This window comes from Cheilinus undulatus, linkage group 10 (assembly GCF_018320785.1).
Source record: "Cheilinus undulatus linkage group 10, ASM1832078v1, whole genome shotgun sequence".
Taxonomy (NCBI): domain Eukaryota; kingdom Metazoa; phylum Chordata; class Actinopteri; order Labriformes; family Labridae; genus Cheilinus; species Cheilinus undulatus.
In genome coordinates, this window is record NC_054874.1 from 13,880,957 (window position 1) to 13,892,962 (window position 12,006).

The 12,006-nt window shown below is 39.7% G+C and overlaps 1 protein-coding gene across 4 annotated transcripts in view; it reads right to left on the minus strand.

Annotated features, from left to right (window-relative positions):
• ablim3 (actin binding LIM protein family, member 3) overlaps nucleotides 1-12,006 on the minus strand; it is a 94,784-nt gene that overhangs the window by 78,491 nt on the left and 4,287 nt on the right. For all 4 annotated transcript variants that reach the window (XM_041797556.1, XM_041797555.1, XM_041797558.1 and 1 more), the window contains exon 2: nucleotides 712-846. In XM_041797556.1, the coding sequence (XP_041653490.1) occupies nucleotides 712-846 (135 nt within the window). The remainder of the gene's footprint in view (nucleotides 1-711; nucleotides 847-12,006) is intronic.

Here is a 12,006-nt window from a genome sequence, read left to right on the forward strand (position 1 = left end):
TCTTTCCTGAATATGTCGGCTTTGTAATCAAGCTGAGGCAAAAAAAAACCCTCATTCATGTGATCATCAGCCTCTTCATTTTATTGATGCAAACAGCTTCAAGCATGAATTCGAGCAAAAGAATTTGCTAAGCCCAACATGTGAGCAGGATAGATAGATAGATAGATAGATAGATAGATAGATAGATAGATAGATAGATAGATAGATAGATAGATAGATAGATAGAATTAGAATAATTATTTTTTGTACAAATAAAACATAAAAAAAAGCAAAATATGCAGAGCACCACGTCTGACGTGCCCACTTGTAGCACGGCAAAGCTTGTTGAGTTAGTCTCATTAGACCACAGCATACAACTGAGGGGAAATCCTTTCCAAGTTGGCAGGGTAATAATGAGCTACCTTAGCAGGAGCTTACGTCCCCTGCAAGGCACCATCTCTGATCCCATCCAACCTCCTCCACAGACTAATAGTAAAACCCAGCATGTGCACTGTGAGACGGATAAACGAGGGGATGCGTGCATGTTCATCAGTGTGTTCATGCGTTCATTGGTGTGTGTTACCAAGATAGATGACTCAATTCCTACTCTTGGAATCTGAGACCCATCTTGTTTAACTCTGACAACATTTCTTAGCATGTCCACAGTCACAGCTGCTTGTCTGCTTTAACACCTGCAGTGTTGTAACTGTCGATAAGGCTCTCATATCTTACCGGCACATGTAAAACACTTGACGTGGAAGTGGGTTTCTTGCACTCGAACCACCTCTCCTTTGCACACCTCTCGACATCGCTGGCACCGGATTGATCCAGAGCTTCGTTCACCACCAAGAGAGCCTTGGTGAGAAGCTGCAGAAGACAAAAACACACACTTTTTATTATTATTTGTATCTTCTATTTAATCTTTTTTGCAAACTTTATTACTTATTTCTTAACTCAACTAGGTTATTATTGCTACGGTGCGATTTATGAGTCTACACTTAGAACTGATGCATATAACCATGAATATTTCCACAACATATTCAGTCTTCTTACAAAAAAGAACTGAAGGCCCTGTTTACATTTTTGGCAATACCAAGTGACAGCACTTTATTGGTGAATTCATATTGTGCATTAACAATACGTCTTCAGTGAGGACAAGATATCAGAAATCACTTGTCCACCACTTATGCAAACAACAGCCTACACATCATTTCCATGGCTTTCTAACTGTAGCTTGCATATGCTGCAACGCCATAAGAAAAAAAGGGGCAAACTAGCCAAAGGCTACAATGCTAACGGTACCTCTTTAACAGCTTTTCTCCCACACTTCGCCATAAACATGCAGAAGGACACAGTGATTGACTACTTTGCAAAGAAAAGTGGTTGTTGGGTTAAAACCATAACTCAATTCAAGATGAAAATTTACAAGGGAGCATTTGAGGCATAATTCCTTGTTTTTCTATTTCTATTGTTATTTGAAATATATAATATTCAAAATGGTACCAAATGAAAAGCTTTTAGGAAACCAAAGAACTGATTTGTATTTCTAAATGGAGACAAATAATCTGGATCTTTAAAAGGAGCAACCATTCCCATCACTCTGAAAGAGACTGGATGGACATAATGATTTTTATTAACAAGCAGAATACTGCAGATCATGTCAGGTGATAGGATGCTCTTTTAAACCAATACAAGCCATATTAAGGCATTCCAAACCACATTTGTATGCAGTCTGAGCTGTCGGATATCAAACTGTTTACAGTACACATTGAGGAGTGTCAACACAAAGTATTGAGGATTACCACTTGTTATAATAATGTCCAAATAAGTAATAAATCCCTGTTATTGCATGAATAAAGGGGGTAAAATAGACCAGCTCCCCCAAATACAAATTTTCTTGCAGCAGAAACTCCTCTTCTCCATATACAGATGCACTTTGGGGACAGATTGCAAGAGTAAGTCTTGTGAATGAGTCACAGAGTGGAGTTTGTAGCTTCCAGCACTTTTCATATGAATAAAATCACACAAGCATGAGGGAAGAATCAGGGCCCTGACACCCCAAAGACAAACAATAATTAGGCAATATCATAGTCAAGTTATATCACGTCTTTATTCATTATCTTATCCAGTACTTATTAAACTCAGTGCAATCATTCATGTCATTTTAGCCTAGTTGCATACACTTGCAATTGTGTGGCTAAATGCATGTAGCTGAGTGAGTGAGGGAGTGACTGTGTGAGATTTAAAAGTCTTCTCAAAGTGCAACTGAATCTCCTTGTTTTGTATACAGTGACAATAAAGAATCTTCAATCTTGACTACAGCCTCATGCATAAGGGTATGCCAAAGGTCTTGTCTGCTAGTTTCAGTGAAGGCTGACCAACTTGAACATATAGAGAAGGGGTGTCCAAACTATAGCCCAGGGGCCAAATGCGGCCCTTTGCTTACTTTCAATCGGCCCGCAGCAAGTTCTAAAACATAAATGAAAAATGGCCCACATTACAACATGAAACTTATGTTTTGCTCTCCAGCAAGACAATGACCTGAAGCATACAGCAAAAGCTACACAGAAATAGTTAAAAGACAATAAGATGAATGTTCTGGAGTAGATGAGTCAAAGCCCAGACCTCAGTCCAGACAGAGGATTTGTGGTGGGACTTGAAAAGGGCTATTCATGCCCTGTGCAACCTGACAGAGCTTGAGCATTTTTGCAAAGAAGAACACAGTAAATTTTGCAGTGTCTAGATGTGCCTGATTAAGTCCTATCCACAGCCTCAGTGCTGTGATTGCAGCCAAGGGTGCATCTACTAAATACTGATTTAAAGGTGGTGATATCTTGACCATGATTGATTTATAAAATCAATAAATGGGTAAACATCCAAGGGGGTGTATAACTTTTATAGGTGGGATGGATAAGTGTGTCACACAAACATCATCCTCAGGATGAGAAATAATCAATTCCAGTTATATAATAACATCATTATAATTCAGCATTATGATAACTTTCAGCATTCTGCTCAATGAGAGTTCATTTCGCACTGAAAAGTTTTCTAATTCATTCAGTAAGCCTTCATCAGAGCTGGGTCTCAGACTGAACTGTGTGCAGTTCACACAATAAGATCAGCTCTGTCAACACGCCGTCTGAAGCTGTGAGGTCTGACACCTACACTGTAAGCTGCGTAAGCTCCAGGCTTTGTCTCCCACTGTCTCTACTTTCCACACAGTCATACAGGCAGACACACAAATGCACACTCTGCTGCATCAGGTTAGAAAGAGGAAGGATCCCCTTCCTTCACTGTGTTTTCACTTACATGTCAAACCCTTTAAAGCCTGTAAGCCATGTTTCATGGTCAAAAAGTCAAGTTCTCCCATTCTGCTTTTACTGAAGCTCTACTGTACTCTCCTAATCTTAATACTGCAACAAAAATGGTCCTGCTGCAGAGGAAAGGGTCCCACGATGCAAATCTAGTGAAAGATTTAATCCAAACACATTACAAGCACAAAGATCCATGAACTGATTCAAACCTACAATTAAATAAACTTTTTTGATTCACTCCTGCTGAGCTCTAACCAGAAAAGTGATATTAAAATGTACATTCTGATGTTAATAGACAAGAATTCCTTTTTTGTGTGATTATACTTGGCCAAAAAAAACTGATTCAGACTTTGACTCTGAAAGCAGCTTTGTTAATAATCATGACAAGCAGAAAACACTCTTAGGGTCCAAGGGCATACTGTCATTCTTTCATGATGTTTAAAAATTACTGCTAATATTAACTTCTATTATGGAAAGATTGCTGTAATCAACATTTACATCTTTGTTAAGAGATTAACATTATCACAGTTAAATATTTGATCATCTGTGCCCACTTCTGACAAGCATGAAGGTCAAAATAATCATTTAATTGGACGTTGATTAAGTTAGAAAAATGTATTCGTATAAGGCCTCTCTGGCTATTAGAGGCTCTTTAGAGTCCATCTGGCTAAAAACTGAGTCTCTTGCATCCACCAGCAGAGATATCCGCCCTCCCAGTACTGGGTCGGTGCCAGAACATCTGCCTCCACAGTCTCTCATTTTGCTCCATCTTCCTTAAGGAGCATCTGAGTGGCCCTGCACTCTGAAGAGGGTATAATGGGGAAGTGGGGGGGGCGGGACGACCAGCTGGTCTCACTGCTTACCTGAATAGCTCACTGAAGGACTTTGCTGCTTCAGTCGCAGCATATGTGCTGGCGTGACAGAGCCACTGATTCCATTTCACTGGATGAATCCCAAAGGACCTGCAGCACTTAAAAAGTCCAACAGACTTGCACGCTTCATAGCACTGTTTGCATGCTGAGAAGTTGACGAAAAGGTATGCATAGTGTTTGCTGCAGCAGTATGTGTTTGCAGGCAAGTCTGAGGGCAGATATACATCCTGCCATGGCTGCAAGAGATAATGTATGCGTGACTGTAGTTTACTTTCCTGCTCGAGACAAGAGTGTGGGCTTTGGGAATATGTAAGCATGATTGATTCTCGGCCCCAGTCTCCCACACTCAACTCTCAGTTAGTTCATTGTTTGGTTCACAATGCTGGCAGCACCACTGGGAACTGCTACCCGGACTGATAAATGTCCAGCCAGGGGTCCAAATAATGACACTCCTCTGGAAGTAGCATATTATACATTTGTGTGAGAGACAAGGAAAAGGAAAGAAATTTTTTGTTCTAACAGCAAATTAGCTACACAGATCTCATTGAGTGTGAGTGTGACATAATGGGGCCAAATGGCCATACATGCAGGCGAGCGCCAGGTCCCACTGGAAAAACACACAGGTCATAATTTACAGTGCTGACATTCTGGGCATGAGCCAAAACAAACCTCTGGCACACAGTAGAGGTATCGCTGCTACAATTTGGCAAAAGTAGGCCTCAAGATTAGGGCATTACAGGTTTATATTAAATGTGATGTATATGTTTAAGGTACATGTCAAAACTGTACAGTGCCTATAGAAAGTATTCACCCCCTTGGATGTTTTACCCCGTTTTTTTAACCAAAAAACCTCTTTAATGACAAAGTTAAAACAAATCCACCCCCTTTAAAGCAACTGACCTAATTCAACAGAGGTCCAGCTAATTGGTGCTAATAGTCTCATAATTGGTGAAATGGGGATCATCTGAGTGCAGTGACTGTGCCTCAAGTGACCATAGTATAAAGACACCTGTGTCTGGAAGGTCCAGTCACTGGTTAATAAGTTTTCATGGCTACCATTGCACCATGAAGACAAAAGAACACCAAGCAATTCAGAGAAGAAGTTATTGAAAAGGGGGGGATGGATACAAAAACCTTTCTAAGGCACCGAGTACCCCCTGAGTTCAGTTAAGTCCATCATCAAGAAATGGAAGGCTTATGGCACATGAGTAAATCTGCCTAGATCAGGCCATCCTCACAAATTGAGTGACCCTGCAAGAAGGAGACTAGTGTACAAGGCCACCAAGACACCTATGGGTTCTTCGCCAGTCAAAGCTTTATGGGAGAGTGGCAAAGAGAAAGCCACTGTTGAAGAAAACAAGAGATTACAAAAAGGCATGTGGTATACTCCATGGTCAAGCGGAAGAAAGTTCTTTGGTCTGATGAGACCAAAATGGTGCTTTTTGGCCGTCAGACAAGATGCTATGTTTGACATCACCGCAAACACACCATCCTTACTGTAGGCAGGTGGAGGTGGCAGCATCATGCTTTGGGGATGCTTCTTGGCAGCCAGCCCCGGAAGGCTTGTAAAGGTGGGAGTTACATTTTCCATTACACTTTCACAATGGTTTTCTGCGGTGTAGAGTATTAACACCACATGATCAAAAATCAAACTATGTAAGTAGCCAATCAGATAAAGCACCAGCTTAAGTGCAGAGTGAGCACCTCTGCATGCTTTTCATTTAATCCTTAATGCCTCTTAAGGGCATTTAGCCTTTATTAGTGAAAGTAATATACAGTTGCAGTGTTGTTCACACACTTTACTGGTTAACTTTATGTTACAGAGTGGATGATTTAATGAAGGTTTATTTTTTTCTCTATGTGCGCACTAGTGCTCTTTTTTCTCTTGTTCAGCTCTTTAAAAAAAGTAATAATCCAAAAATACCAGGTAGGATCTGATAATGCGAAGTAGAGTTTTTAAAGTAGCTTTAAATCAGATAAGGAAGGCTGTAAATACCTATCGCTGTCTGCTTGATCTCGATGGCTTTGTTCTGTTACTGTGTGCTTCATGAATACTGGACTGTCCAGCACATATTAATATCCATAGGTGACAAAAAAACAAATGAAAGGACAGTGTCAAAGAGTGGTGCCACTCATAACAAGTAAGTTCTTCTTTAGACAGGTTCAAATGAGGCCTACATCATTTATGGGATTTTTGTCTTCAAAGACAGTGGTGCTGCTGCTGGAAAAGGACATACACTCTTAAAGCATTTACAATAAATGTGCACATATAAAACAGATTTTTTCATGATGGTATTTAAAGAGTACTATGACTATTTTTTAAACGCCGTGGTTTACCACATGTCTATATTACCGCCCAACCGTAGTCCAAGCCTCACAAAAAATCAAAAAATGTCTTCATATCTAGCAAATTATAGTAAGGTAGATCCCTATAAACATACTGAAAAAAATAAATTGGTGGATAACAAAGTAGATTGGCTGTTGCACTGATAGTGAGTATTTTTTATTTTCTTAATCTACAGCTGGTCAAGAGATGTTAAAATATCCAGTTGAGAATATAAGTTTTGACACTGCTTTAAGAGTTGATAAGCAAGGACTGATGGGTGTTACGGTTGTTATTTGTAACTGAGGTTTAGGTATGACCTGTAGATCTCTGGCTTTGCTAACTGAAAAAAGATGTTTCAAAATATTTTTTCATTGACTATGATTGTTTTTAGCAATATAGAAAGGCTCTATATTACTCTTTGCCTGGGGCCTCAAAATCACTAAAACCACCCGGTGTACAAGCATGGCGCCATGGTTTAAAAGGACTATTAACTGTATAAAAGGTGAATTGTTCATGACAGAGGTGAGGTACATAGCAAAGATTCCTGCAGGATTAAAAGGATGTAATTAAAGATTTAACATGTGCATAAAAAAAGCGCACCTCAGAAAGCAATTCAGGTAAACGATCAGCTCAGAAGCTGAAGCATTGTTATGTAACTGCATCAGATTGGGTCAGAGCATTCATTCTTGTTAAACACAGCCAAGCGGTTCCCATTGAAACCCATTACAGAGCCCTCTAACAGCCCTCCATCCCCTCCCATGCTGAGGAGTTGAGTCATTTTTCTAATGATAGCCAGCAGACTAGCAGTGTAATCCGCTGACTCCAATCCAGCGGCCGGAGCCCCAGGAGAATACGGCCCCCAGCAGACAGGTGATAAGAACAGGGGCCAGGGTCGGCAAGGCTGACAGCGTCCCCGGGGATGGAGAAGCTGCCGCTATTTCTGCCCCTAACCTGACAGCCCCAGGAAACAACACGCTGGGAGCTCAGTCACAAGGAATGTTGGGAGATCAGTGACGATTAGTGGGCAGAGTGCAAATAAGGCAGGGAATCAACGAGAATAATTGCAAAACAACAATTTCAGATCAAGATAAGTTCTGTCCCCCCAAAACACTAATATTTTCATGTCAGCCTAATGGCCATAAGCTTCTCTCTACAATCCAAATAACTGAAATAACGCTACAAAGAACATTGAAAAGACTACTACAGAGATGAGAATTATCTGTGGGAGGACAGGCAAAAACTCAGGACAAACTTCCACAACTTCCATTTGCACAAATTTCGCCTTGCATGGATTATTCAGAAGGAATTCCAAATTGTTAGCCATGAATTAACCCGTGACATGTGACCCTCGAACTTCAATAACTTTGACGAAGAGTGGGAATCCCAGAGGAACCCACAATACAACTGGATGCAATATGAGACAATACCATACAATAGAGCACGGTACTAAACAATACAATGCATGACTATAAGATATATAGATATATAGAAGGCAGTATGTTACTTGTGTGACCCGTGAGATATGAAACAATACAACACAATACTATAATACAAAACAATGCATGCATTATGATTAGATAACACAGGATATACGACCCAGGAGGTACAATACAATACATGGCTGTGTTGGGGGGCCTCATATCAGAGTCTGCCTAGGGACTTCTTTTGGCCAGGGGCTGCCCTGTATATGACATGACCTGAAGAGACATGAAGTGGCGTGGCGTGACTTGAAGTAATATGATTTATATGACATGATATGATATGACGCAAAGAGATGTGACGTTACGTGGCATGAAGTAGAACTGGGAAATTAATCAAGATTTAGATTTAATCACAATATGCCCTTCTGCAATTTTCAAATCGCAGAAGGTGCAATATTTGTTTAACCAAAATGTGTGATAAAATACCAGTTTAACACTAATTTTGCAGCAAAGAGATTTTGCTTGACACATCAGGTGAACATTTAAGTTTCAACTTCTTAGAATAGTTTGCCAAAAATATCCTACTTTCCTTATTTTGTTTTTTTTTCCAGTCAAAATGAAAATGGCATGAAAATGATCATTCCCTCTGAAAAAAAACAGTTAAAATCCGATTTGCAATATGACTGAAAATAATCCTAATTAAATATTTTTCACAATCGTTTGGCCTTAGTTTATTCTATCTTTTATTGTGTTGGTCATTACATAGACTGATTAATTGCTCCTATCTGTTGAAAATAATGAGACAAGGAACCCAGAAAACAATTGCATATTAAATTGAAATTGCAGTATTGGAAAAAATAATTGCAAGTAGATTATTTCCCCAAATTGTTCAGCTTTAAAGTGAAGTAACATGATATTTAACATGGCACAATATATGATATGATATGATAGGATATATGATATGATATGATAAGATTCAAGGCAATATGATATGATACATCTGTCTGTAGATGTTCTCCTAGATTTTTATTTTTTATGATTGTGGCTTAATTCGGACAAATTTGTGCTTATCTAATATTATCATGAGGCCTAGTGCACTTTTGTACTTGTATGTTTCCCATTGCCTGTTATTAACTGTAACTGTGCTGCTTCCTGTCCTAACAAGGACAATTTCTGGTTAAGTAAAGGTAAAGTAAAAATGTGATGTGACACCATGAGATATGATACAATCACAGACTTCAGGTACAGTAAATTAGAATCATAAAATTTTTCCTATATCTTCTTTCCTTCCATTTAAATAATCTTCAAAGAATACAACACATCTGCTAAATATCTAAATATCTTTTTATAACTTGAGGGAACTTAACTACTTAAATCAATATTGTATTTAAATATTGACACAGATAAGCAGTAGCTTTTCTTCTGTGTATGCAATCTAACGAAGCCATTGATCAGATATCTCCCTTCTCCCTAACTCTTCCCTTTATCACCCTCCATCTCTGTCAGGACCTTGGCCTGGAGCATCCATCAGAGCAATGCTAGTGTCTGGAGGAATCACAGACATACAGCCACTCAACAGAAAGAGAGAGAGGTCAGACTGCTGCTGACACTCTGAATGATCACTCAATCCCACCAGGAGCCAAGGTCGTGCAGACAAAGACCTCGAGGACGCAGCTTACAATAAAACCAGCATGAGTAGCTTTGAGCTGAGCAGCAGGCTTATTATTCTACTCTATCAAATCACATTTAAAGGTGCAATACGTACAATTTTTGCATTGCAGTGTCTACATACAAATGGTTATTCATACACATATCTTTCAGTGAGTTTTACCTCAAATATTTCAGACACTGTTTAAAGCCAAAATACTGAATGTTGAAGTTGTAGCAGTCCATGTCTCATTCTGGTGCCATGACAGAGTCACTGATCCAGACACAAAATAATTCTCTGCCACTGGCTGCGATCTGCTCCCAGAAATGCTTTGCAAGTAGCTCACAGCACAAACCAGGAAGGCCACTTTTAACAGTTTTGCTCCCTCATTGTGAAACAAAAATGGTGGTTCACTGTTGAAAAAGTACACCTTATGGAGTGCAGTTTTTATGAAATCAGGAGCTCTCTTCAGAGTGTCTAGAAGAAATCTAAAACCCAAATATCATTGTCAACTGAATAATTTTTTCTACAGTGTTTGAAGGTCTTTTGAAATCAACCTAAGCTGCTCACAAACAAGAAAACTTGCTTAATTATATGATGGTGTGTAAATATAGACCAGTTGTACCTGACTGTGTACCCGGTTGAATATTCATGTGTGAATTCCCAGCATCTGTGTTTGCACCTGTGCATCTTTCTCTTCCCCCTTTGTTCTCTGTGTTATTGAACTGAGGCGTCTGGCAGCAGGAGTGATAAATGGTATTTGGCTCTGGTTTGGACTGCTCACCAGATGAGGCAGAAGAGCAGGAATCATATATGACACAGCACCCCCCTCTGAGTAAACACTGCCAGACACTGTCCTCCCATAGAAGAGGGAAATATAACTGATATTGGGCAAAGCATTAAAAATATCCATCAGTTGGTGTTTTTTATTATTAAATTTAGAAGTTTCATTTAGCTTATTCATACAGGTTGGGTCTAGACCACATTAATCTATGTCAGTAACAACTCTCCGTGACTGGTTCCAGGAGAAGAATGTCTTGTGATTTTGTAACACTTCCACTGTAACTTTAAAATACCTTTTAAAGAAATAAAAAAGTTCAGTAAAAGGTTAGCTACAGATAATAGAAATCTAATGTAAATTAAATCACCAATTGAAAATTGTATACCCCCAAATCTTTGGCAAAGTAATTCATATGAACCCTCTGGGTGTTTTATTGTCAAATATTTCTGTTAAAACTAACCATTATTAATATATTTCAGCCTATAGATCAAAGAGTTGAACTTACTGTTCTTGACCATTCAACAGTCACAGAGTTACTCTGATGATTACTCAACAGTCACAGTTACTCTGATGATCACTCAACAGTCACAGTCATTCTGATGACCACTCAACAGTCACAGAGTTACTCTGATGACCACTCAACAGTCACAGACTCACTCTGATGACCACTCAACAGTCACAGAGTTACTCTGATGACCACTCAACAGTCACAGTTATTCTGATGACCACTCAACAGTCACAGAGTCACTCTGATGACCACTCAACAGTCACAGACTCACTCTGATGACCACTCAACAGTCACAGTTATTCTGATGACCACTCAACAGTCACAGAGTCACTCTGATGACCACTCAACAGTCACAGTTACTCTGATGACCACTCAACAGTCACAGAGTCACTCTGATGACCACTCAACAGTCACAGATTCACTCTGATGACCACTCAACAGTCACAGAGTCACCCTGATGACCACTCAACAGTCACAGAGTTACTCTGATGATTACTCAACAGTCACAGTTACTCTGATGATCACTCAACAGTCACAGTCATTCTGATAATTACTCAACAGTCACAGACTCACTCTGATGACCACTCAACAGTCACAGAGTTACTCTGATGACCACTCAACAGTCACAGAGTTACTCTGATGACCACTCAACAGCCACAGTTACTCTGATGATCACTCAACAGTCACAGATTCACTCTGATGACCACTCAACAGTCACAGAGTCACCCTGATGACCACTCAACAGTCACAGAGTTACTCTGATGATTACTCAACAGTCACAGAGTTACTCTGATGACCACTCAACAGTCACAGAGTCACTCTGATGACCACTCAACAGTCACAGAGTTACTCTGATGACCACTCAACAGTCACAGAGTTACTCTGATGACCACCATGGTAAGATGCCTCGCCTCATAGGCATATTGGCACTAATCAACTACTTTAAATGATCTTATCTGCCTCATTTTAATCCGCCCATATCCTTGCATGTTGTTGTGTCAATCTACAAGCCAATACTACATATGGATCATATTTCTTCACCAGCCTGTCTAGTTAAAAACCTAAACTATGTATTTGGTCTGATACTTGAGAATTCTGCTACAGGGAAAGAGAGAGACAGGGAGAGGTGTCAGAGTAGTCTGTGATGTATGGCTCTG